We start from the raw sequence: 23,765 nt of genomic DNA, 5'->3' as shown, positions 1-23,765 counted from the left end.
CATGATGGATAAGTTTGGGGCAGAGACAGTGGTAACCTGATACTATCAGATCCTATCAGACCTGCATCAAATACATTTGGATTCAAATACTTTTCTGTGCTCAATTGATTTTGCCTGGTGCAATTGAGCCAACCAAGAGGACCAGAAGGTGTGGTTTGCACTTTTTGAAAGTATGTCATAGGTCTAAATACACCGGACAAGCTCAGTACAGTATCTGAATCCAAAACAATTATGTATTTGACCCAGGTCTGGTTTTTCCTCATATGTTGATCCTTTGATACACAGAATAAGATGGCTGCTGAATTGTGTAAATAATCATCACTGTGTTTGAATATTCTTCTGGATATTACAGGATCCAGTGGAACAGTGATCACCATTTCCGGGTCGAGACTTGGCACCGATCTCCAGCACGTCTCCGTGATGATAGGCGACGCACAGTGCGACGTTTCGTCTGTCACTGACACAGAGATACAGTGTGTGGCAGGGGAGCGCCCGGGGGGCACGTTCCCGGTCATGCTCCGCCACGCCATCAAAGGCTACGCAGATTCACGGATTTCCTTCGAATACCACTGGGCCCTTATGAACGTCACGCCAAACCAAGGTAGGAAGCACAGGCTTCACACCTTCACCCACTGAAGCATAAGTGGGCTGGGAATCTGAATTACGGAGTGGTGTGCTCGATTGGTATACAGTATCTGTCCTGTGCATCTCATTTCTGCATTTTATGTGTGCAGGAGGCTATGGTGGAGGCTTGGTTCTGCGTGTGCACGGCTCCGGGTTCGACCCTCGCTCTTCACAGGTACTGGTCTGTGGGAAAGAATGCCCAGTACAGAGAAACATGTCCATGTCCACTCTTCTGTACTGTGAGGTTCCACCTAACAATGGTAAGGGACAATTATGCATACCCACACCTGTGGGAAGCACAATACCTCCGTCTTGTACATTCACAGACATTCAACTGCATGTACTGAAATGTGGGTGATGAACTTGAGTCCTGGAGGCCGCAGTGTATGCATGTATTTAGAGTCCGTTTCAAACAGCAGCCAGTTATGGACATGAGAACAAGATATGTGGAGTCTTTAGCCAATAAACTACTTTATCAAATCACTTCTGCTGAAACACACCAAAATTTTAGGCTAGTAAGTCATTCGGTGTGAGCAATACGAGATGGATGAATTCAGAATGTTCCACTCAACTATGGCTGGCTTCAGTTCTTGATAATCAAATTTAGTAAATAATGATCATCGTTTATTTCTTGGATAAAGATCACAGAAAACAGCTGGGCTACTTGGGCTACTTGGGTCCAACAAGTGACCCAACGGTTAGGTCTTCTCCTCACTGTTGGGTTCTTCATGCTGAAGAGCGAATGTGCTTCTGTCTGCACCAGGCACTGATGAGCAGCTGGTCTGCCCAGTGGAAGTTCTGCAAGCAAACACTTTGGAGTCTCTGTCCAGCGCCTTCACTTACAAATCTCTCCTGACGCCCTTCATTGCGGAAGTGTCGCCCCGCAGAGGGGGAACAGCCGGAGGCACCAGGCTCACAATTACAGGCTCTAATTTCAGGTACCTCCCAATCTGCCTATGCTAAGCCACACAGTACGCCCCACACAATGGGGAGGGATGCTATGGGCTGTGCTCCTTACAGGTAATCAATGCAATTCAAACACATTGCATTGCATTGAATTTTTACCTCCATAAACTTGCAAAGCAGGTAACTGTATATGTTATTTATTTAATTAATTAAATTTTATTATTTAGTATATTTAATGATTTTTTTTTTTGAGCAATTTTTTCCATGCTGCTGAATGGATGAATTCACAAAGCTTGTCTTGCGATGGTGATGAATGTAATTAATGCTGAATAATGTTTTGTACCTACAGCTCAAACAGCAGTGCAATCATGGTGACAATAGCAGGCTCTGTCTGTGACGTGGTCTCTGCCAACGACACCCACATTGTCTGCATTACCAACTCTCAGCCCAGATCCCAGGAAACCAAAGTTCAGGTCAACATCGATGACAGAGGCTTCGCAAACACGGTCAGTGTACGAACTTCACCACACCCAGAGAAGATTGGTGTAGCCCAGGGGTGTCAAGACTCCAAACTGACTCCAGTGTCTGCTGTCTTTTGTGCTTTTCAGCACTTGTGACTCATTGAAATCACTGCCAGGCTAATGAGTCCACACACCTTGTTTGAAAGGCTTAAAATGGCTGTTGAAAGAATACCAGAAACTCCAGCATACACTGCAGCCCTCTTAAGGACTAATATCTGACACCTTGGGCCCTGATATAATTTAATGTCAGACTTAGTATTAAGATTATGTTTAACTATTCACTTTGTGCATTTCAATAAATAGTTAATATTTATTGTATTAATAAAGTATTTCAGTTAATATATCATTGACTCAGTTGTGCTGTGCACTCTCTTCTTTAGGACAATGCTGATTTCTTCTACATTGATGTCTGGTCCTCCAAGTACACCTGGGGTGGCCTGTCACCCCCCGAGGCAGGAATGTTTGCCGTCATCACTAAGAATCAGACAATCTTGCTGGATACCAGTACACCAGTGCTGAAGATGCTTCTCATTCAAGGTACATTGTATCTGCTGTGTCAATATGTATCACTGTAAAACCACCAAGTATAAAGAAGAGGCTGATATTTCTCATGAATGATTTTTCTGTTGTATGTGCAGGTGGGACTCTGGTGTTCGATGAGGCAGATATTGAACTGCAGGCAGAGAACATTCTAATTGCAGATGGCGGTGTTCTGCAGGTACCGTGAATAGATAAGTCACTGCTTTCCAAAATTGGTGTTCATAATTCTGTCGCCTCGCATTCTGATTCCACTCTCCTGGTTTCCTGTGCAGGTTGGCACGGAGGCTGAACCCTTCCAGCACAAAGCCATCATTACGCTCCACGGGCACCTACGGTCTCAAGAGCTCCCTATCTACGGCACAAAGACCCTGGCCATCAGAGAGGGCACGCTGGACCTGCATGGTACCTTCCTCTCCTCACCCAAACCTCCACTGCTGATAACTCATTGCCCAAATGTACCCTGACAGTACAACACACACTCACACTCACACGCACACCAATGGCGATTGGCTGCCATGCAAGGCACCACCAGCTTATCAGGAGCAATTAGGGGTTAGGTGTCTTGCTCAGGGTCACTTTGACACACCCAGGGCAGGATCGACCAGCAACCAGCCTCCTGAACCAATGTCGCCCCCACACAGTGGACACAGCCCATGCTAATCCACTTGCCTCAATACAATCAATGAGTCCCTCTAATTAAGAGCAGCTATTTATGTATCTAAATATATTGAATCACATATTCATATTTAATTCTATATCACAGATATTTATAGATTTCCTGGCCCGGTGTCAAAGAAGGTGAAACCCTTGAGTTTCTTACTTTCCTACATGAGAACAAAATGTCAGTCCAGACAACAGGGAAAAAAAACTGACATGCTATTTTGAGACGAGCCAAAGTGAACGTGTCTAAAACTACCATACTCCCCCAGGTATACCTGTCCCAGTTCCTTGGACACACTTGGCTGTGACAGCCTCTGCTGGATCCACCACAGTGACCCTGAGGCTGCCTGTCACATGGAAAGATGGGGACGAGATTGTCATTGCATCCACCGGTCACAGGTAGATACATCTTTACAATATCTTTAGGTGATTTACTACAACTACATGGCAAACAAGATTGTTGTCTGGTACAAGATTGTTGCAAGGAGTGCTGCACAGTACATGACAGGGGGAGGGGGGAAGATTTCCTTGGCACATTACATGACCTGGGGGGGACTTCTGCCCATTCACAGAGATCAGGGAGCAGGTGCCAAATTCCGAGAGACTCCTGGACCTTCCAGGAGAAACAGTCCAGTAACAATCGCTCCTGGTAATTGAAAGAAAAGGAGTTTGTAAACACTAAACTTCGAATTTGGGGAACATTGCAACGCTACTCAGTTTTGGTGCATTCTCTAAATTGACTGAAATGACTATACAGGTCTGACCTAATTTTGCGACGTGATGGTTCTGGGAGAAAATTTGGCACTCGTTTTTCCCATAGGGAAATTAATTGCTACCGAGTTGAGGTGTCTGAGCCCAACTGCTGTCGCAAATTTGCCCTGCCAGTTTGACCCCACAATTTACCTGGTTATTAAGTTAGCTATCAAGGCTGTTAGTTCCACAATCTTATCTTGAACAAGGTTACAGACACCTGGCAATTATATATAGTAATAATCCATTAAAACAAAATAAATAAATACAAATAAAAATAAAGCAGCAAAGAAAGTAGACTAGCTGGCTTGCACACAAACTAGGTAGCGTTGCTGCCAGCCAGGAAGCTAGCTAACTGCTTGCTCTGTTAGCCAAAAGCATCCAAACTAGGCTAATAATGTCACACTAGGCTACACCACTTAACATTATGTTAGTTAGCTAACTAGAAGGTCGGGCGGCTAGAAGGATCATTTGGCTAGCCTAGCATTCTTGTCTTTTGAGTTAGAAAAACTAATGCAGATTCAGGCAGGCTGAGCTAGCAAGCTAGTGATACTGAGGTTAAAACAGTTTAACTGTAGATAAAACATTAAAACATTTTGTCAGTTACATTCATTTGCTAGAAAACTAATGGATTCGCCAGTGACCTACAATTACAGGTTACATGTATAACTACTTTGTAGTTCTTTGCTTACAAGCCCTTCGTACAGTCTTGTACCTTTATCATTTTTTCAAGAAATTGCAATTGATCTTGAATAATTTGATACTAATACAATAACCTGATACTAAATAAACAAACAAATCTTGGGACTGTTTGGTAGTTTCACATTGAATAACTTCTTGTAAAAGTCAACAGCAAAAATGAATGCGGAAATCTCTTCCAGGACCCTAGGGGTTGGGCGGTGACAACAACACCTCGGTACTCTTTTGACATACTGTGGTGAAGTGTCGATTCATTCTTTGTCAAAAATCCACGTGTCTCGCAGGCACAGCCAAAGAGAAAATGAGGTGAGGAGAATCGCCTCAGTATCGGCCGATGGAAGGACCCTGACCTTGACGGAGCCCCTGACGTACACCCATCTGGGGGTGTCTGTCACCCTGCCTGACGGGACGGTGTTTGAAGGGAGGGCGGAGGTTGGCCTCCTCACCAGGAATGTTGTTGTCCGTGGCTCAAACAACATTGAGTGGAATGACAGGATTAAGGCTTGCCCAGAGGGGTTCAACACAGGTACAGCCAGAAGGGAGACAGCTTCAGCTCATGGAGTCCCCTCCTGCCTCCATGCTTGATAGTATTGTGGGGATACATCCCTTTGGTATAGCACAAGTCATTTTGTGTAGCCTACCCCATTGTATGAGCATAGTGTGAAAACCTGCAACATCTGCTGTTAATGGCATCGCAATTGCAGGTTCTCTGCAATTCACACACTTGTTATGGAATTAGTAATTGACTCCATGGAATTACTAATATTCTGCCAAAGAAATTTGCTCTTTATACCGTGCTGTTGCATGCTGTCAATTTGTCAAGTCAATTTGTCAAAACATGTATGCATACAAATAATGTTCATATAGGGGAATGATTAAATTTTTCCCTTCTAGGGGAGTTTGCCACCCAGACTTGCTTCCAAGGCAGGTTTGGTGAGGAGATAGGAAGTGATCAGTTTGGTGGCTGCATTATGTTCCACGCCCCAAGACCCAGTGAGAATCTGGCAATTGGACGAATTGAACATGTGGAGGTAAACCATTGATATTTATATAATTTCAAATATTAAGATTGATTAAAAGATGAAAGCCTTCTTCTATGTCTTTTTTGATTGTGCCCTCTGCAATATCATTCTCTCAGAGTGTATTTAGGGGGGTATCCTCTTGTGTGTGATCTCTTCTCTGTCCTTGGGATTACTTACCCAGATAGTTTAAACATGAGTACAGCTAGAGGCACCCAACCGTTGCCTTATGAATATCTCCAGATAATTATTGTCTTGCTTTAGAACTCTTTAGAACTGTAGTTACATAAGCTGGGTTGCAGTTGGAGATAGGAGGCTTCTGATTTGAGTCAGAGGTTCACACTGAAGAATGCAGTTGTAGGTTCAGTCAGCCTTTGAGTAATAAGCCTTTTATCTCACCTCCCTCCAGGTCTTCCATGCTGGCCAGGCCTTCAGGCTGGGTCGCTACCCCATCCACTGGCATCTAATGGGAGACGTGCGTTTCAAGTCTTACGTGAGGGGCTGTGCCATCCACCAGACCTACAACCGAGCGGTGACCATCCACAACACCCACAACCTGCTGGTGGAGAGGAACGTCATCTACGACATCATGGGTGGTGCCTTCTTCATAGAGGATGGCATCGAGACGGGAAACGTCCTGCAGTACAACCTGGCCGTGTTCGTTAAGCAGACCACCAGCCTGCTGAATGACGATGTCACCCCGGCCGCCTACTGGGTCACCAATCCCAACAACACCATCCAGCACAACGCCGCTGCTGGCGGGACCCACTTTGGTTTCTGGTACCGCATGCACACCCATCCGGATGGCCCGTCCTACACGCCTTACGTCTGCCAGAAGAAGGTGCCCCTCGGCAAGTTCTACAACAACACGGTGCACTCGCAGGGCTGGTTTGGCCTGTGGATCTTCCAGGACTACTTCCCCGCGCGGACGGGCGGGTGCCACGTCCGCACACCGCATCCGGCCGATTTCCGAGCCCTGACCACCTGGAACTGCGAGAAGGGGGCAGAGTGGGTGAACGTGGGGGCAGTGCAGTTCAGCGACTTTGTGATGGTCAACAACGAGAAGGCAGGCATTGAAGCCAAGCGGATCTTCCGCCACTATGTGGCGGGGTTCGGGGAGGACGGTGGAGCTGTGATGAAGAACTGCACCATCGTGGGGCACCTGGACGAGCTGGGCCTTGGCAGCAGCTTCTGCTCCAAGCGGGGGATCATCCTGCCTCTGGACGATGGTTTGAGCGTCCTCTCCACCACCTTCATCAATTTTGACCGGCCCTCCTGCACTGCCCTCGGGGTGACGAAGATAGACGGGACGTGTATAGACCGCTGTGGAGGGTGGAGTGCAAGGTTCGCCGGGACCCAATACTTTAACTCCTCAAACAAGGCAGGGTTCAGATGGGAGCATGAGGTAGTGCTGATTGACATGGACGGCTCCCTCACAGGTAGTTATCATTACAGCGGTCACATTAGAAACAGTGCAGCACTCTTATCTAGTGAGAGAACATACCAGAACATTCATGCATCCAGTCTGTTTCTTACCTTGTACACAATTCCCAATAGACGTAAATATAATTTTGGCCACATTTCTATTTTTGCTTAGGAATTATGAATATGAAGTATAGATATGCTGCAGTATTTCAGAGCCAATCACAATTCACAATTTTCATAGTAATTCAAACTGTTTATAATTCATGCCAGGAGCCTTTATAAATATCAGTTTAACAACCAACATTTAATACGCCACTCCTAAAATCCCCTACAATACCTGTACCTTACTGAGCGATGTTGATGCATAGCCAGGGCATTCCACAGTACCTGTGACCATGCAGTGCTCTGAGTCAGTGGGTTTGTTCCCTCCAGGCAACCCTGACCAGAAGGTGGTGCCACAGAGCCACCTGCTGGACCCCGCCCATTGCACGGCGGATGCAGCGTGGAGCGTAGGGTTTCCAGGCGCCATCTGCGATCACACCGTCAACTTCCACCGTCTGGCCTTCAACTACTATTCCCTGCATGCCAAGAACGTCAACCTGACCAATTCACACGGTATGGCAATGTCTGTGTATACCACACCCAAGCTTAGCACCATGTTTCTGTTAGCCCGTTCTCATAGTCTGTTAGTGTTTGAGATAATATAATATAATAGAGCTGCCCACTTTCTGTCAATCGTGAAACTGACTTTAAAATACTTTCTCAATTTTTATATTTTTGGTTTCTGAAATAAGAAATGGTGTTTTCCCGAATGAGTTGGTTAACCATGTTTACCTATGTTTTAGTGCTGATGCTACTGTTTGTATTCTTTGTGAAATAAGATACTGGCTTGGATTCAAGCCGCACTTGTGCTCGACTTTAACTTACAAGTGTTAGTTTTTCTCTTCAGGCTCTAGTATAGTTCCATATTTAAGAAAAAGAATGACCCACAGGTATGGCTGGATGGCACTTGTTCCTTCTACAAAAACCTACAACTGGTATTTTGATGGGATGGATCACATCACAAACATGCACTATAGTGCCACGTTTTATGGATTCAGGGTAGGTGAACATCCTGTTTCAATGGATTTGTGTGATGCCTCATACCACCAGAAACAAGAAACATTCATTTTGTTGTTCCTATGATGTTCTCTGCCATACTCAGTATTTATTTACATTAAATCATGATAAATGGGCATTGTGCAAAAGTCACCCCCTCATGTAATGGCTGTGTTAAAAAAAATGTTATTGTTTAGATATTGGCCCAATAACTGTATGTATTATATTGGGACATCAATTTAAATTAAATTGAATTTCTGAAGCAAATATCAAATATGAGAATCAAGGAAAGATTTATTTATTTATCCCTTAAGTTCCAATGGCTGAAATACCACAAATGGTCATGATTTTTCTTTTAAAAGATTTAAAGGCTTTATCCAGAATGGTTATAAAATCAATTCAGTTGGCGTAGCCAGAAAATATATTTTGACATAACATCCTATTTATTTTACTTTTTTGCTGAATAAGACAAAAATGTTGCCATTGAGGTAAGACAGTTTGACTCATTTCAAGATTTCCCGATGGGGTAAGAAAATTTCAATTGTCAAGTAAACAGTAACTTAAAGCAGGCTAATATTTTCTACTTGAGAGAAAAAAATCTTGCCTTACTACAAGACTAAAATGCTTGTTAATACAGTCACTTTTCCAGTGTTCTGTTCTAGAATGTCCCTGAAACTAGTTTTTTTTGTTTTTTAGATTTTGCATCAATGTTTTCCAAATGGTACATTACTGAATTCATGTTACAAACAGCACAGTGAGTTTAGTATGGCCATGTTTTCATTTGTCTATTATCCTCCTACCTCCTACCAGCAACAAGACTACGTCATCATCAACCATGACCTGACCCAGAGTCCAGACAGGTTCCACATAATGGATTTCAGAAATGGTTCTGATCACCCTCTGGACTTCAACACAAATGTGAATGGGGACTGGTTCTTCAATGAAACCTCCAAAACGGTTTACTACATTAGTGAGTTGACTTTATTTTGACTTGATTAAATATTCATCTGGCATAAATCTGTTAACGTTAAATATAATGTTCTAGTTCTAAATCAGCTGGATTTGTAATTTCTGTTTGGGGTGAGTTCGTCCATTGATCCAACCACTCAGTTTCAATGACTAATGTCCCTACCGTACACTAACAACAGCCTTTGTTTGAAAAGCCACACATGCGAATGTTAAGAGAAGAGAGTGTGTGAGAGTGATGTTACTGTCCCCCTGATGCTGCTGTCTTATTGGTTGTGGACTCTCTCCGTCCTTCAGTATCTGGGAACCACAGCGAGGGGAGTGTAAGTCCCAGCGTGGATCCCAACATGAGAGACGTGCACATTTGGTTCTATGTGTACCGCTGCTTCTATAGGAACTGCGTCGCCCCTCCCATTGTACCACCTGCCGCTGTACCAACTGTCCTGTCCATAAGACCAGAAGACAGAGGCATTGTGTAAGTCTATTACTTATTACCTGCTGTCATAACTGACGAAAAGGAGGAAGAATCTAATCTATGATTAAACAGGGTTCCGCTCAATGAGCTATTGCATTTGAACACCTCTGCATCCATCGTTTTTCGCCAAATGTTTGGGGAAGAAACCGAAGATTGATTTTTCTTTTTTCTTTCACCGTTTCCAGTTATTGGTCCAATGAGTCTTTCTGGAAGTCATCCCCAGAAAATAACTTTAAAGTACCAGTAGAAGGATCTGATGTGGTGGTTCCAAGAGGTAAGATGGAGTATTCTGTTCTGTCCCCATTATAAATAATTTTTGTAACCACTGAATAAATCATTTGTGCAAATATTAGTCATTGAGACTGATGTCAGTCAAACCCCTTTGTTGATTTCGATAGGGGTTTGGCTTATCATGGATATCAGTGTTCCCTCACTGGAAAAACTCACCATATTCGGGGTCCTGGAAATCCCAGACACCATGAATGAGACGTCCGTATCTATGACCAACAGCTCTGTCCAATACAGAATGGTCATTCTGAGTACAACTTACATCTCCATTCAGGTCAATTGCGCACTTTTGATTTTCCTCCAGATAAACATGGCATTAATCTGCTGAAGAAACAATATTATGCTGTTACCCCACTATTCTTACTGTACATCTCTTTGCTTGCAATATCTATTTTATGGTGGTTTATTCTCACCACTGTTTAAGGGTGCTTCCCACTGGGGAGTTTTTTTATGCCCTGATATGTCTTAATATGTCCTAATAGGGAGGAAGGCTTATCGCAGGATGGCCGGACGATCCCTTTAAAGGCGAACTGCACATCATTCTCAGAGGAAACCACCGCACCCCAGACTGGCCTCTGCTATCAGGGCCTAACCAGGGGTCGAAGGTGCTCGGTACGGCATTGCCCCCCTAACCCAATTCAGCGTCTGCTCCAGTCATGGACGTTTCTGCCTAAATTGTTCTGCGTCTCTGAGCATGTTGTTGGCCACTGTATTGCAGGTGTCTTCGGATCTCTGGATCTGTACGGGATGCCTCACAACATCTACCACACTAAACTGAACAGCACCGCTTCGGTTGGGTCCACCACACTCTCCCTGCGTGAGGCTGTGGACTGGCAGGTCAGCAGCTGGATATTAACTCTAAAGTACTGGTTCACATTACTGTAGGATCTCGCTCACAGTATTACTCTCTGTTAATCACAGCTGTGCTATCAAATACATCAGTATAATTCAAGTAATAATCTGTAAGTAGGAATGTAACGAGGATGTAATTTGCGGTGTTTCAAAAATCTGAATTGAAATCAGAATTGTTGGTAAGGGTGTGTTGTTGGTACTATAGTGTGTGCACACTGCACACACAAACTGATTTGATGTAACACATTGATGTTAAAGCATGAGTGTTCCTGAAACTATGAACGCTAGTACTGGATTTCTCTCACGCGCACTCCATTCCAGGTGGGGGATGACATTGTGATATCCACCACGAGCTATGACCCCTGGGAGACGGAGACTCGGAGAATCACGGCCGTGTCGGCAGACGGGCTGACCCTGACCCTTAACCAGTCTCTGTCCCACACCCATATCGGTTAGTCCATCTGAACGTCACCACACACTACCGAGCACTAGCTCTGGGCTAGTGGCACTGGAGACAGATAAAGCCCTGTGCATGTGAAGGTGAAGGAGTGCTCTCTCTGTCCTGCTTGCAGGTGAGCTCCACAGCATCCAGGGCTCAGCCAGGAGCTACAGACTGGCAGCGGATGTTGGGCTACTGAGCAGGAACATCAAGATCATTGGGGAGGACTACCCTGGTTTGTACAGGGAATCGTTCGGAGCCAGAGTGATGGTCGGCACCTACACATCTGGAGCCTCGTACAGAGGTACAGCTGAGCTATAATGAGTTATAATCATTATTATTCAGCTATTGTTGTTTTTACTTCTTTAATATATGGATTATATATACTTATGGTGGAAAGGTGAATTTCCCCAGTGGGGAACAAGTCTGGGTTAAAGTATATTATATAGCATTCTTCTGTTATGCTCCGTTTTGTCTTAAAAAACATTATGTAATTCTGCAAGCAGACATCACCAGTACATCACCAGTAATACCAGTAATAAAGCAGTATAGTTTTAGTATTGAATATAGAACTATAGTTCATTGCACTCCAGAACTCCTCTGTTACTACCAAAAAGCCAATTCTGTTCTTTCTACTTTTGGTTGATAGGCCCTCATATAATAGTAACATGTCCTTGAATTAGAGAACAGCATTAGTGCTGTTCTTGCAGTTTCAAGGAACTGCTTTATAACAGCTGAGACAGCTGAACAGCTGGACACTAAGAAGCGGAACCTGAAAAGCTTTCTGTTTGTTTTGTCTGTTTCGGTTCATTATTTGTGCCCGCAACCAGTGAAAGGGAAAGGGGAGTTCTATCATTTTTCATTTGTCCTTGTTGTCTCTCTATCAGCAAACAAAACCCTGGCGAAATTGCAGATCACCCTGTGTCCAGCGATTCTCTCCTCCCAGGGGTGTCTCACAGTGTGTGACAATTAGATTAAAGGCTAAATTCTTGTTAATGTATTTTTTTCCCCTCAGGAAGTGCCCAGATCAGGAATGTTGAGTTCTATCACACGGGTCAGGAAGGGTACCGGGACTTCTATGACCCACGCTACTCCGTGGCCTTCCTCAATCTGGGTGACGTGAGTACTACTTACCCTGCCCTCTTATGGCCATGTCAGGAAGTGCACGTGTCCATGCATAATTATATGTGATTAAAAGAAATAACACTTAGTTGGGAAACAACACTGCAGGCATCAATATCTCAAACTGTGTGCATTTTTAAACTGCCTACATGGCATCAAATATCATAGTGCATACAAATGGTTTATGTATTTCTTTCTCTTAGATCACCAGCAATGATTCCTACATCCAAGGCTGTGCTTTCCATAATGGCTTCTCTCCTGCCATTGGTGTTTTTGGAACAAACGGCCTGAGCGTGGACGACAACGTCATCTACTTCACTGTCGGAGAAGGTAATGTAATACTCGGAGAAGGTAATTTAATTTAATAACTTTGTGAACTTAAAGGTGTTTAAGAGAAGACAGCAACGGTTATGCTTTGTTGTCAGCATCGTTCTAGTTTGCTTTCTGATACATAGGAATCAGAGTTTGGGGCAAGAACAACAAAGTCCGAAGAAACCTAGTGACCATGTCTCTGTGGCCCGGGTCCTACCAAGGCAGAGAGGAGGCTTTCAACTACGAGTGGAACGCTGCCATCGAAGTCAGTGCCTTTTCCAGCATTCTGCAGCAGAAATTCACCTCTGTTTTCTCTTGTACCACATTGCTTGGCCATGTATCATTGGAGCATTATGTTTCTGATGGTATTAAGACAGTACTATGCTGAGTAGTAATCAGTATCTCACCATGTTCTGCAATCCTGTACACCGCAGCTTATGACCGATCCATTTTATAAAGTGTTCAAACATTTGTAAAAAAATTTCAGAGGGATGAAAGGAAACTGTGTTACCCATAAAGGTGTAAGATCACATTTAGTTACAAAGGCTCGGTCAATTAGAATGTTCTGTCAGGGACATAATTAAGTAAAATATGTTTATTCTCTGAATCCAGTGGTTCCAACAATCAATGCCCTCATTAATATGTCCTTATTAATAAGATGTTCAGCAATCTGAATACTGAACATAAGTGATATTGGCTTTATGTTTTATGTGATTCTTTTTAATGAGACCAGGTGTGTGAGGAGTGTGTGAGGAGGTAATCCTGCTTAGTTATTGAATATCTCAAAAAAATATTTTTTACTTCTGCTTCCAACAACAGTGGTGATCTTACAGTTCTTAACTGAACTTTCTAATGATGATGTAACATTCCCTCTTGGTAATTGAAAGCAGTGGAGCTTGAAACAACTGACAGCCTTTTCTCACAACCTTCTCAGCCACCCTGCGGTTAAAACTCTAAAAAGCATTATTTGTTGATGTCTCAACAGGTGAACGAGGGAAGTAACGTAGTGCTGCAGGACAACATCGTGGCTGGTTTCGAGAGAGTGGGGTTCCGCATTGATGGAGAACCTTGTTCAGGTAACAGTCTCCCAAGATGTGCTGTTCTGCTGCTTTATATCCAGAGTGCACCATAACTCCTACCCCTGAAGCAGCCTTGAAGGCTTCTTCCGTAATGTGTAAACGCTAGAAACAGGAAAGCAACTGTGCTTGGTTTGCTGTAACACCAGGTGCACAGATATTAGGTAAAGGCTGACCTTTTTTGACCTTCATCTTAGGGTTTTTTCATCTATCGCATATTTTTCAAGATGTCTGTTATTCACACGACTGGTGATTGCAGGGATGGAGAACCCGGTGGAGATGTGGAAGCAGAATGAGGCCCACGGAGGCCTGTACGGGGTGTACCTGAACAGAGATGGCCTGCCCCACTGCACCCTCATCCAGGGCTTCACCGTCTGGAGGAGCTTCGATTACGGAATCTACTTTCAGGTAACAGCATTCAGTCATGCCACAGTGTTCAGGAAGGCCTCATTTCCCAGCGACTGAGCGCAACACTCAAAATCCAGATTAGGTCTGCCTTCCTATATTAGAAGTATTGGGAAAAATCCATTAAAAACATCTTTTTTTGTGCTAGATTACAGCATTTCAAGTGTGCTGGTATGTTGTAGGAAACTATTCTGTGGTACTATAGGCTTGTATTTTATGATAAAGGTGAATGGTGTTTGGTAAGTATGCAATGGGATAATAGGACAAACATAGTATGATATAGGTAAATGGCACCACTGAGTGAGGTTACCATGGGCACAATATTGTAAGAGATTATAGATTAGGCAGGGTGTGGCAATAGGAGTGAGCCAGGTAAATGCCATCACTGGAGAAGGTCAGGGCAGAGTTGTTTTTCCAAATCCCCAGCTCCTGAAGTTTAACATTGTTTCAGGTGGCCATGAGCGTTCTGGTCCACAACGTCACCTTGGTTGATAACGGAATGGGAATCCTGCCCATCATTTACACACCTCCCTCCCTGTGGCACCAGTACACCAACAAAGTGGTCCAGGTTCAGGTGGGTGAGGAGAGCAAGGCGCTATTTCTCCATTGCTGGACTTTCTTTCCGGTACATTCCAGAGAATCACTTTGCCTTTCCTTCTCTGTAGGATGCTCTGATTGTGGGTAGCAGCCCTGAATTCAACTGCTCTCAGACCCTCTCTTCCAGCATCACCTACATGCGCCTCAGCAACCAACACAGATCGCCCAGGCCTCCTAATGGTACTGAGCTCTGCAATGTTCATAATGCTGACTGCGTGACTGAGTCTGAGGATATGTTATCTGAGACATTGCATTATATCGCTTGCAGATTCTGTAACTAGAGTATTTTTCTTTGTGTGATACAGGGTCAAGGAGCGGAATTTGCTGGCCGACTTTTGCATCAAGGCACAATCACGCACCAACTGAATCTCATGCCGGATTAATGAGCTACAATGCCATCAGTGGGCTAATGACAGTGACTGGTGAGGGCCTCGTTATTTTGACCATTTTCTGTGGAGTTCATGCAGGGTCTTTTGACTTGATGCAAAAGAAGACGTCTACAGAACTCTTGAAGTGAAGAGGGGTGTGTGTGTGTTCACGTATTTCCTAGATACCACGTTTGTGGGATTCAAGCGCGTGTGCTCGGGGGAGATGGATGTGATGTTCATGACCAATCCTCAGAATGAGGACCTGCAGCACCCCATTCACGTGGAGAGGTTGACCCAGGAGGACAGCATACTGGACGCCAAGGTGCACATCCACAGAGCGGATGTGAGGTGAGGACTTTTAATTGTCCTTTGCGTTTCTTTTATATTTATTCAGAGCCAACACTACTAAAACATTTGGGTTAAGTACAGTGCATTTCCTGATAATGGTGTGTCCCCAAATAGGTTGCATTTGTAGATTCAGTTGTCTGAGTGACATTTTAACAATTTCTTTAAACTGCATACTCAACTGTATGGTCACTATAAATACATATATTTACTTGGGTCATGTGAATGAAAAGTGTGCTGCTGGTGTGTCCCTCTTACAGCAAGGCCAATCCCTCTGACTGTGTGGACATGGACTGTGACGCCAAGAAGAAATCCATGCTGAAGGACCTGGATGGGTCCCTCCTGGGCTCCGTGGGCACGGTGGTGCCCCAGTCAGAGTTTGAGTGGGACGGGGACAGCAGGAGGGGCGTGGGAGACTACAGGATCCCCAAAGTCATGCTTACTTATCTCAACGGCAGCCGCATCCCCATTAACAAAATCGCCCCCAATAAAGGTGCGTGTCATTTTAACCGTTTCAACACTTATTCATTCAATAGCTGCATTTTTACACATACAACAGGTCCGCATCATGTTATCCAAAACAAATCCTAATTTCATCCATAGACCTCAACATAGGAGACACAAAGGAAAACCTAGTCTTACAGGTTCTGTTGGTATTTCTATTACCAGTCAGATTTTTCTTCTTTAAAACACCCCAAGCGCTTAACTATTGTTCATTGCGTTCTCTTTTACTGGCCGATAAGGTAGTTATAAGAAAATGAAAGGGTGGCATGTAACTGTTGAGTGACTAGTGAGTAGTGAGTGATGAGTAAGTAGTTGTTACATAGTTCTAGTCTAATGTCATAATGTCAACAAAAGGTAGATACACCTACATATGGTAGCTATGACAGTTCAGGAAGCCTTGAGTTGTAAATATTGATCCAATGAAAATCTGGAAATATATTTTTATATATATATATAGGTTTAATCATGGTTTTTGATTTTTTTTTCCAGGGATAATCCGTGATTCCAGCTGCACATACATGGCTTCGTGGCAGAGCTACAAGTGCTTTGGCCTGAACTATGAGATGCTGGTTATTGAGAGCATGGATGCAGACACAGAGACCAGCCGGCTGTCCCCTGTGGCTGTGCTGGGAGACGGCTATGTCGACCTGCTCAACGGTATGGCTTAAGTTCCTCATAGCTTTGTTTTAAATTGAATATCAATGGAGCATTTTATTGGGAATGCTTGTCTGTTTTTTTAATCCCTTACACTTTTAAACATTTTAACAATTTCTTTAAACTGCATACTCAACTGTATGGTCACTATAAATACATATATTTACTTGGGTCATGTGATTGTCAGCATAGCAGTTGCATGCAATTGTTCGATGTAAGGGCCCTGTTTATACAAATTTGTTACAATGGTTTTTTAGATGCAAAGCACCTAAAGGCCTGGCTTGGAACTCGCTCACTCACAGTCAGTCACTTTTAGCAGGCTGAAGATACTCCATAAGAGGGAGCTTTTTTCACTCATGGTGCTTTGTGTCAATAACTCTGTCCCTTTTTGGATAAGAACTTAAAGGTACAATAGGTAAGATTTTTGTGTTAAAATATTGTTACAAGACCATTATAAATCCCTTCCTATAATTGAACCTGTGTTTATAGTGATTAAATTCGGGTTTCAAAATATGTAGTTGACGGGCCGGCACTCTACAGCTGTACAATAATTGAAGCTCATTGGTTGAAAATTGGTTCTAATTGCCACAGCCAATGGCATTTCAACTTCAGCGCGTTCAAAGAGAAGGGGTGGAATAAACAGTGTTGTGGTTTGAGCGTTTTTGTTGCTGCAATTCCTCTCTTGACCTTTAGAAGTCCGAAATGACCTATTTTACCTTTAATGTCTTCATTTTACAAAACAGTGAGTAAAATCATGTAATTACTGGATGGTTATGTATGTATTGCATAGTAACGTCAGTACTCAATGGAGGACAAAGCTTTTATTTTTCCAGCACGTTGGATTAAAGCAGGCGCGTGCTTTCTTGTGTTAATTTGGCGCAGGTCCCCAGGACCATGGCTGGTGTTACGGGTACACGTGCCAGAAGAGAGTGTCTCTCTTCCACAGCATCATCGCCACCAACAAGTCCTTCGACATTTACTTCACTAGAGCAAGCCCTCAGGCGCTACGGTTAATGCTGCTCAATGCTGACACCTCAAAGGTTAGCCCTACGGAAGCACGTTAGCATGTTATCATGATGCCCTATGGAAGCACGTTAGCATGTAATCATGATGCCATACAGAAGCACATTAGCATGTTATCATGATGCCCTCCAGAAGCACGTTAGCATGTTATCATGATGCCATACAGATGCACCTTAGCATGTTAGCATCATGCCATACAGAAGCACATTAGCATGTTATCTTGATGCCATACAAATGCCCATTAGCATCTTATCTTGATGCCATACAGATGCACGTTAGCATGTTATCATCATGCCATAGAGAAGCATGTTAGCATGTTATTATAATGCCCTATGGAAGCATGTTAGCATTTTATCAGGGTACCATGCAGAAGCATGTTAGCATTTTATCATGATGCCCTACAGAAGCACGTTATCATGTTATCATGATGCCATACAGACGCAAGTTAGCATGTTATCATCATGCCATACTGAAGCACATTAGCATGTTGTCATGATACCCTCCAGAATTACATTAGCATACCATGATACCATGCAGAAGCATGTTAGCATGTTATCATGATGCCCTCCAGAAGCACGTTAGCATGTTATTATGATGTCCTCCAGAAGCACATTAGCATGTTATCATGATGCCCTCCATAGGCACGTTAGCTTGTTATCATGATGCTCTCCAAAAGCATGTTAGCTTGATGCTAACGTGCTTCAGCCTGATACAGAAGCATGTTAGCATGACGCTATCACGTATTTGCAGGCTTTACCAGGGGTGTGTGCGACAGGTGTTATTGAATGGTCTTCCATGGCAAAAATGCTCTGTGCGAATCAAGTGTCATTTCAAATGAAGAGTGTACACGCAACATTTGATATATTACATATATATTCTCCCACTGTATATTACACCGGGAGAATATACATTGATAATACAAATCAAACCTGGGTCAAATATGCAATTTTTTTGGATTCAAATGCTTTACTGAGCTTGTCTGGTGTATTGGACCACATAAAATACTCTCAAAAAGTGCAAACACCGCCTTCTTGTCCACAGAAAAATATTTGAATCCAAAACAATTGCGTACAGGGGGCCACAGGGGGCTCAGGCAGTAAGAGCAGTCGTCTGGCAGTCGGAGGGTTGCCGGTTCGATCCCCCACCCGGGCTGTGTCGAAGTGAGCAAGACACCTCACCCCCAAATGCTGGTCGGTGCCTTGCATGGCAGCCAATCGCCATCGGCGTGTGACTGTGTGTATGAATGGGTGAATGAGAAGCATCAATTGTACAGCGCTTTGGATAAAGGTGCTATATAAATGCCAACCATTTTTTTATATAAATGCCAACCATATCTGGAACACATATACAGTAGGCTATAAAAGAGGTTCCAGTATACAGCCAGTATACAGTCTATGCTCAATGAATTGTGACTTTATATTTCTCAAGAGATTGTGTTTATTTGCAGGCCGTCAGGGTCGCCATATTTTATTCCAACCCTCAGCGTCTGGACGTCTACGTCCACAACACACTGGTGGCGCCGACAAACGCGCTCTGGAACAGTGACCACTCTGACTACACTCTCCAAGAGCCTTCTTTTTACGGTGCGGCACTTCAAACTCTTTATAAAAGTGGTTAATAGCAATTAAGTACATTTAAAAGAAATGATCCAATGTGTGAAGATGTGTGTGGGTGTGCGTCACCAAACAGCTCGTCCTCCTTGTCTTTTCATCGTAGGCGAATATTTTCCCCAGCCGAGCTCCGGAGCCCACGGGTCCAACTCTTTCGACGACACCTACAAAATGCAGAACGTCCTTCTGCGTGGCTCCACCCCCGTGGAGATACGCACCTCCCCCCTCCTCTTCATCTCCTTCCGCCTGCCTGCCATGACCGTCGACGAGTTCTACGGCGAAAACCTGGTGAGGAACCTGGCCCTCTTCCTGAAGATCCCATCGAACATGATCCGGATCACCAAGGTGATCCGTGAGGGTGAAGCCCGACGGCGCAGGCGGTCCACAGGCCTGACGGTGGAGACAGAGTTCAGGCAGCCTCCGCAGCAGAACCTCACCACCGACAACACCAGTGGTACGCATACGCTTATGTGTTTGTACTGCATCGTTACTATCTATGAGATATTATAGCATACCTTTTAAGTTGATAAAGATCGTTCCTGGTTTCAGATGCAACCAGCCCATCTGAGTACAGCGCCTTGAAGAGCATTGCCGATAGTGTGGGCCAGGCAGCCGTGTCTGGCAATCTGAGCCGGTCCATCGGGTTCAGTGTGTCCTCCGTGGTAATGGTGCCCCCACTACCCCCACCCAGCGATCCCACATGGAGCAAGGTGAGACACACTTGAAGATCACACCCGTTACTCTTTTACACTGGGAGCTATTCTTTTAAACTGAGATGTTATGATGCCTCACTTTCAAATCTGTAATCTCTGCAGGAGAAGGCAGCCATTATTAGTATGGAATATACAGTATGTCGGTTTGTAGGCATTTCACTTTCAACAGTAGCCTGACTAAAATTAGAATTCTAACCTTGAGGTAAAACTATAATGGATGAGAGCGCTGGGCTGGTTTCCCAAAGCCTTCTTCACGCTACGTCGTTCGTAAGTTGTACCTTGAGCTGTACCTTAACATTTCAGCGTGTTCATTCTTATCTAAGTATACCTTCTCTACGTCGTAATTTCATAAGGCTGGTCTGGACCACTCTTAGCTATTTCTTATCGATGTTGAAAAATCTGGAAAAAAATAAATAAAAAAGACTGTTACAGTAATAATTCTACAGTTGTAGTTGACAAATAATATTACTAAAATACTACTATAATGGGACTGTTTTCATACGAAGAATAAAAGTGTACATTACAAAGGATGCATGTTTCACTTTATTGAACATGTTGCCTCATTGCCTTTTCAATTATAAACTAAACTCACGATTTCTGTGGGCTGGAGCGATGTTTAACCATAGTTCTTTCTTTGTTTGGTTGGACACCGTAGTCCTAAAACTGGAAAATAATTTCCATACCACGTCCTCTAACAATATCTCAATTTCATTTGCTGTGAAGCTGTGGGACCGCTTCTTTCTTCTTCTTTTTTTTGTTGTTGTTGTTTTCATGTTGGTTCATTTTGCTTGAAAACATCAGATAATCTGAGAAAATTGTGAATTACAGCAGTAATGTGATGGTGCTTCTGGCAAATCAACACTGATTGCAAAGTAATTTAAGGCACCATGACAAACATATTAAAATAATGTAAATAAAACATGACATGCCACTGAAGGCGTATTGCTGGGTGGTGTAGCGGATCAAGGTGAGATACACAATCTGATATCACAAACCGTATATATAATTTGGCAAAAATTATATATACGGTTGGATGATTTAGTTTGTAAGTTTGTAATTCTATTAATAGGTTCCCACCAGGCATGATGAATGCAATATGTTTAAGTATTCCTGCAGTGTTTTATTCATAAAGAACACTACTTTTTCTCATAATGTAGTCAAGCAGTCTGAATGGAGTGAATAATCGATCTTAGAAAGGTCAATGGGCCTAGCAACGTCGCACGTAGAAGCTATGCCTTAAGCAACCTCCTAAGAGATATTTCGGGGGACACACTTAGAAAAGTAAACAACCGTTGCAGTTGCACACCGAGAACCAGGGTTTGATTCCCAGTCCTGCCAAAAGCCAAGTTTGGCCGGCTCTCATGGAGCGGCATAATTAGCACGCTGCTCCAGAGGGAGGGACTTGGAGGGGTTAGCCGAGTGCCATGCACAAAAACACCTTGGGCGCCTCGGAATCACGGTCATGAGCATGAGACAAGGCGGCTTGAAGAAGGCGTGTTGTTCTCCTTCAAGCCACCGAGGGACGGGGTCTGGGCGGTGTATCTAACTCTCACTCAAATTGGATTAGATGGCTACCAAATTGGGAGAAAAAGGGAAAAATCAGAAATCCTTTTTTTTTTTTTAAAGTAAACAACCTTCGTAAGGTATACCTTTCAAGTCTTTGTAAAACGCTAAGACACCTTGTTATCGGGAAACGCAGCCCTGATGATGAATACAGGCCTGCCTACCCATGTGCAAAAGGTTCATAAGACATACAAGAAACACATATAGAGTATACAGAAAATATAAAATGCATATACAGTATGTGTAATAAGACTGGCTTATATAATTGTTACATTAATTTACTTGTTCTTTGACATATGAGGCACATCTAACATCACTATATACTGTATAAAAGGGACCATAATCATGTGTAAAGAAAGATTTTCAATGTTTCATTTAGTAAAACATGCTAATCAACAAATATCATTTTTACAAACCTTTTGTATGTTGGTAGGTTTGTCATTTTAGTAACTGAACTAACTCCTCTGAAGAGATCTATTACTGGTGCCTACTAAGCCTGGCCTCACACACCCCAAGGATATCTTCTTCTCCTCTATAGCACCCTGAAATCACTTCAACCTCATTTCCACCTTTGTTCTGCAGACAGAACTGAACCTGAACTCCACATTACAGGGAGGATAAGTCAGCAGGCAGGGTTAGGTACTGACACAGTGTTTGGGGTTAAGATTACGGGGGAGATAAATCAGCAGGCAGGGTTAGGTACTGACACAGTGTTTGGGTTTTGATTACAGGGGGGATAGGTCAGCAGGCAGGGTTAGGTACTGACACAGTGTTTGGGCTTTGCCGTGGTTGCCAGGTTGCCAGTGAGGAGGTGAGCAGGGAGGAGCCAGCCCCCAGCTTTGTGTCCACCGTGGCCAGGCTGCAGGTGATGGTGCAGCCGGAGTCCAGCGGCCATCCAGGCCTGCTCATTCAGCAACCCAGCGTCGTAGCTCTGGATGAAGAGGTGAGGATGAGGATGGACTGTGTCCTTGTGGGTGTGTAGACCGCATGTCTACATTACCAGATGCTACATGCAAAGAAATGAAGAAGGTTCTGTCACACATTCAAAATATTGCATTGATAACCCTTTCAGTTCCATGCCCAATATGAATTGGCTCCCCCCAGATCCCAACAGGTATTGGCTTTGGTTCAGAAAATTGAGTAGAGTTTTAATAGGGGTTCAAAACAATAGTATAGAAGTTCTTTTGATTCGTTGAAAGATCAGCCATATGGCACTCTTGGGATTTTATGTTAATTATGTTTGAGTGCAATGGTGAATGTAAAGAAATGTAAAACACAGATCCAGTGTTTAAGCCTTTAATCAGCCACCACTTACACATTTAGCATGCATAATTGTTGTTCTTCATGAAGCTTTGTGTTTCTCCATGAATGATGGGACCCCATGTAAAACATATGTCCACTATAAACCTATTTTAGTAAAATGCTGAGTGCATAGACTTGTCCATAGTCATCTTTAGGATCACAACGTAAAGAAACAGAAAGTTACAATAATCCACAGAGTATTGTCCACGGTTAAGAGTGTGTGTGTGCCTGCAGGGTAACTGTGTGTCGGTCGGGGTCACTTCTCTCACACTCACGGCCAAGCTGAAAGGGTCTGACAGCAGCAGTGTGTGGGAACTGCAGGGGAATACCACGGTGGCCTTTGAGGGCTGCTGGGCAAACTACACCGACCTGTCAATCAACACCGCCGGTAGGTGCCCTGCCACTAACACTGACCACCCGGCTTTCAGCACGCCATTGCCGCCATTTTCCATTTATTTCATGATTATTTGCAAAACTGTTATTATCCTGTGTAATGCATCAACATGTAGCTTCTGCTAATTTCTGATTTCCACCCCGACATGGAGTCAATGGATTGAGACTACATTGTATGGGGTTATTATGGTATATTTTAGGTTTCAGCGAAATGAGATAAATGCATTGCGATATCGACTTCCATATATTAGTCTAAACACTTCCATCTATTCCTATGGGGATTAAATGGGTGTTCAATTTGTTATTTCCTCTGTGCTATCTCCACATGAGAAATTCCCTGACCTAGTGGCCAATAAATGTTTTAGTCTCATTGCATATCTCCTCGCATAGTTTCAGGAGATTTGAAGTACAAGCTATGTGGTGGCACAGTGGTGCAAATCCTTGGGTCATATCCAAAACGGGATCTTTCTGTGTTGAGTTTGCAGTTTTTATAACTTATTTCCTCTTTGAACCTTA

At 43.6% G+C, this 23,765-nt stretch overlaps 1 protein-coding gene across 1 annotated transcript in view; it reads left to right on the top strand.

Annotated features, from left to right (window-relative positions):
* LOC133137684 (fibrocystin-L-like) overlaps positions 1 to 23,765 on the top strand; it is a 51,622-nt gene that overhangs the window by 26,626 nt on the left and 1,231 nt on the right. The window contains exons 39-76 of the mRNA XM_061256021.1: positions 353 to 601; positions 735 to 884; positions 1,388 to 1,562; positions 1,892 to 2,036; positions 2,432 to 2,588; positions 2,690 to 2,769; positions 2,864 to 2,993; positions 3,521 to 3,650; positions 4,985 to 5,226; positions 5,595 to 5,731; positions 6,129 to 7,158; positions 7,577 to 7,759; positions 8,094 to 8,245; positions 9,053 to 9,212; positions 9,506 to 9,683; positions 9,869 to 9,957; positions 10,082 to 10,245; positions 10,454 to 10,583; positions 10,690 to 10,808; positions 11,145 to 11,274; positions 11,396 to 11,566; positions 12,278 to 12,381; positions 12,588 to 12,714; positions 12,840 to 12,961; positions 13,682 to 13,772; positions 14,032 to 14,180; positions 14,629 to 14,751; positions 14,843 to 14,954; positions 15,080 to 15,196; positions 15,325 to 15,490; positions 15,748 to 15,980; positions 16,481 to 16,648; positions 17,528 to 17,685; positions 19,116 to 19,251; positions 19,385 to 19,732; positions 19,828 to 19,988; positions 22,351 to 22,497; positions 23,091 to 23,244. Of these exons, the coding sequence (XP_061112005.1) occupies positions 353 to 601; positions 735 to 884; positions 1,388 to 1,562; positions 1,892 to 2,036; positions 2,432 to 2,588; positions 2,690 to 2,769; positions 2,864 to 2,993; positions 3,521 to 3,650; positions 4,985 to 5,226; positions 5,595 to 5,731; positions 6,129 to 7,158; positions 7,577 to 7,759; positions 8,094 to 8,245; positions 9,053 to 9,212; positions 9,506 to 9,683; positions 9,869 to 9,957; positions 10,082 to 10,245; positions 10,454 to 10,583; positions 10,690 to 10,808; positions 11,145 to 11,274; positions 11,396 to 11,566; positions 12,278 to 12,381; positions 12,588 to 12,714; positions 12,840 to 12,961; positions 13,682 to 13,772; positions 14,032 to 14,180; positions 14,629 to 14,751; positions 14,843 to 14,954; positions 15,080 to 15,196; positions 15,325 to 15,490; positions 15,748 to 15,980; positions 16,481 to 16,648; positions 17,528 to 17,685; positions 19,116 to 19,251; positions 19,385 to 19,732; positions 19,828 to 19,988; positions 22,351 to 22,497; positions 23,091 to 23,244 (6,717 nt within the window). The remainder of the gene's footprint in view (positions 1 to 352; positions 602 to 734; positions 885 to 1,387; positions 1,563 to 1,891; positions 2,037 to 2,431; positions 2,589 to 2,689; positions 2,770 to 2,863; positions 2,994 to 3,520; positions 3,651 to 4,984; positions 5,227 to 5,594; positions 5,732 to 6,128; positions 7,159 to 7,576; positions 7,760 to 8,093; positions 8,246 to 9,052; positions 9,213 to 9,505; positions 9,684 to 9,868; positions 9,958 to 10,081; positions 10,246 to 10,453; positions 10,584 to 10,689; positions 10,809 to 11,144; positions 11,275 to 11,395; positions 11,567 to 12,277; positions 12,382 to 12,587; positions 12,715 to 12,839; positions 12,962 to 13,681; positions 13,773 to 14,031; positions 14,181 to 14,628; positions 14,752 to 14,842; positions 14,955 to 15,079; positions 15,197 to 15,324; positions 15,491 to 15,747; positions 15,981 to 16,480; positions 16,649 to 17,527; positions 17,686 to 19,115; positions 19,252 to 19,384; positions 19,733 to 19,827; positions 19,989 to 22,350; positions 22,498 to 23,090; positions 23,245 to 23,765) is intronic.

Source organism: Conger conger, chromosome 9 (assembly GCF_963514075.1).
Source record: "Conger conger chromosome 9, fConCon1.1, whole genome shotgun sequence".
Taxonomy (NCBI): domain Eukaryota; kingdom Metazoa; phylum Chordata; class Actinopteri; order Anguilliformes; family Congridae; genus Conger; species Conger conger.
The sequence above is the reverse complement of the archived record's forward strand: the minus strand, read 5'-3'. Positions and strand labels throughout refer to the sequence as shown.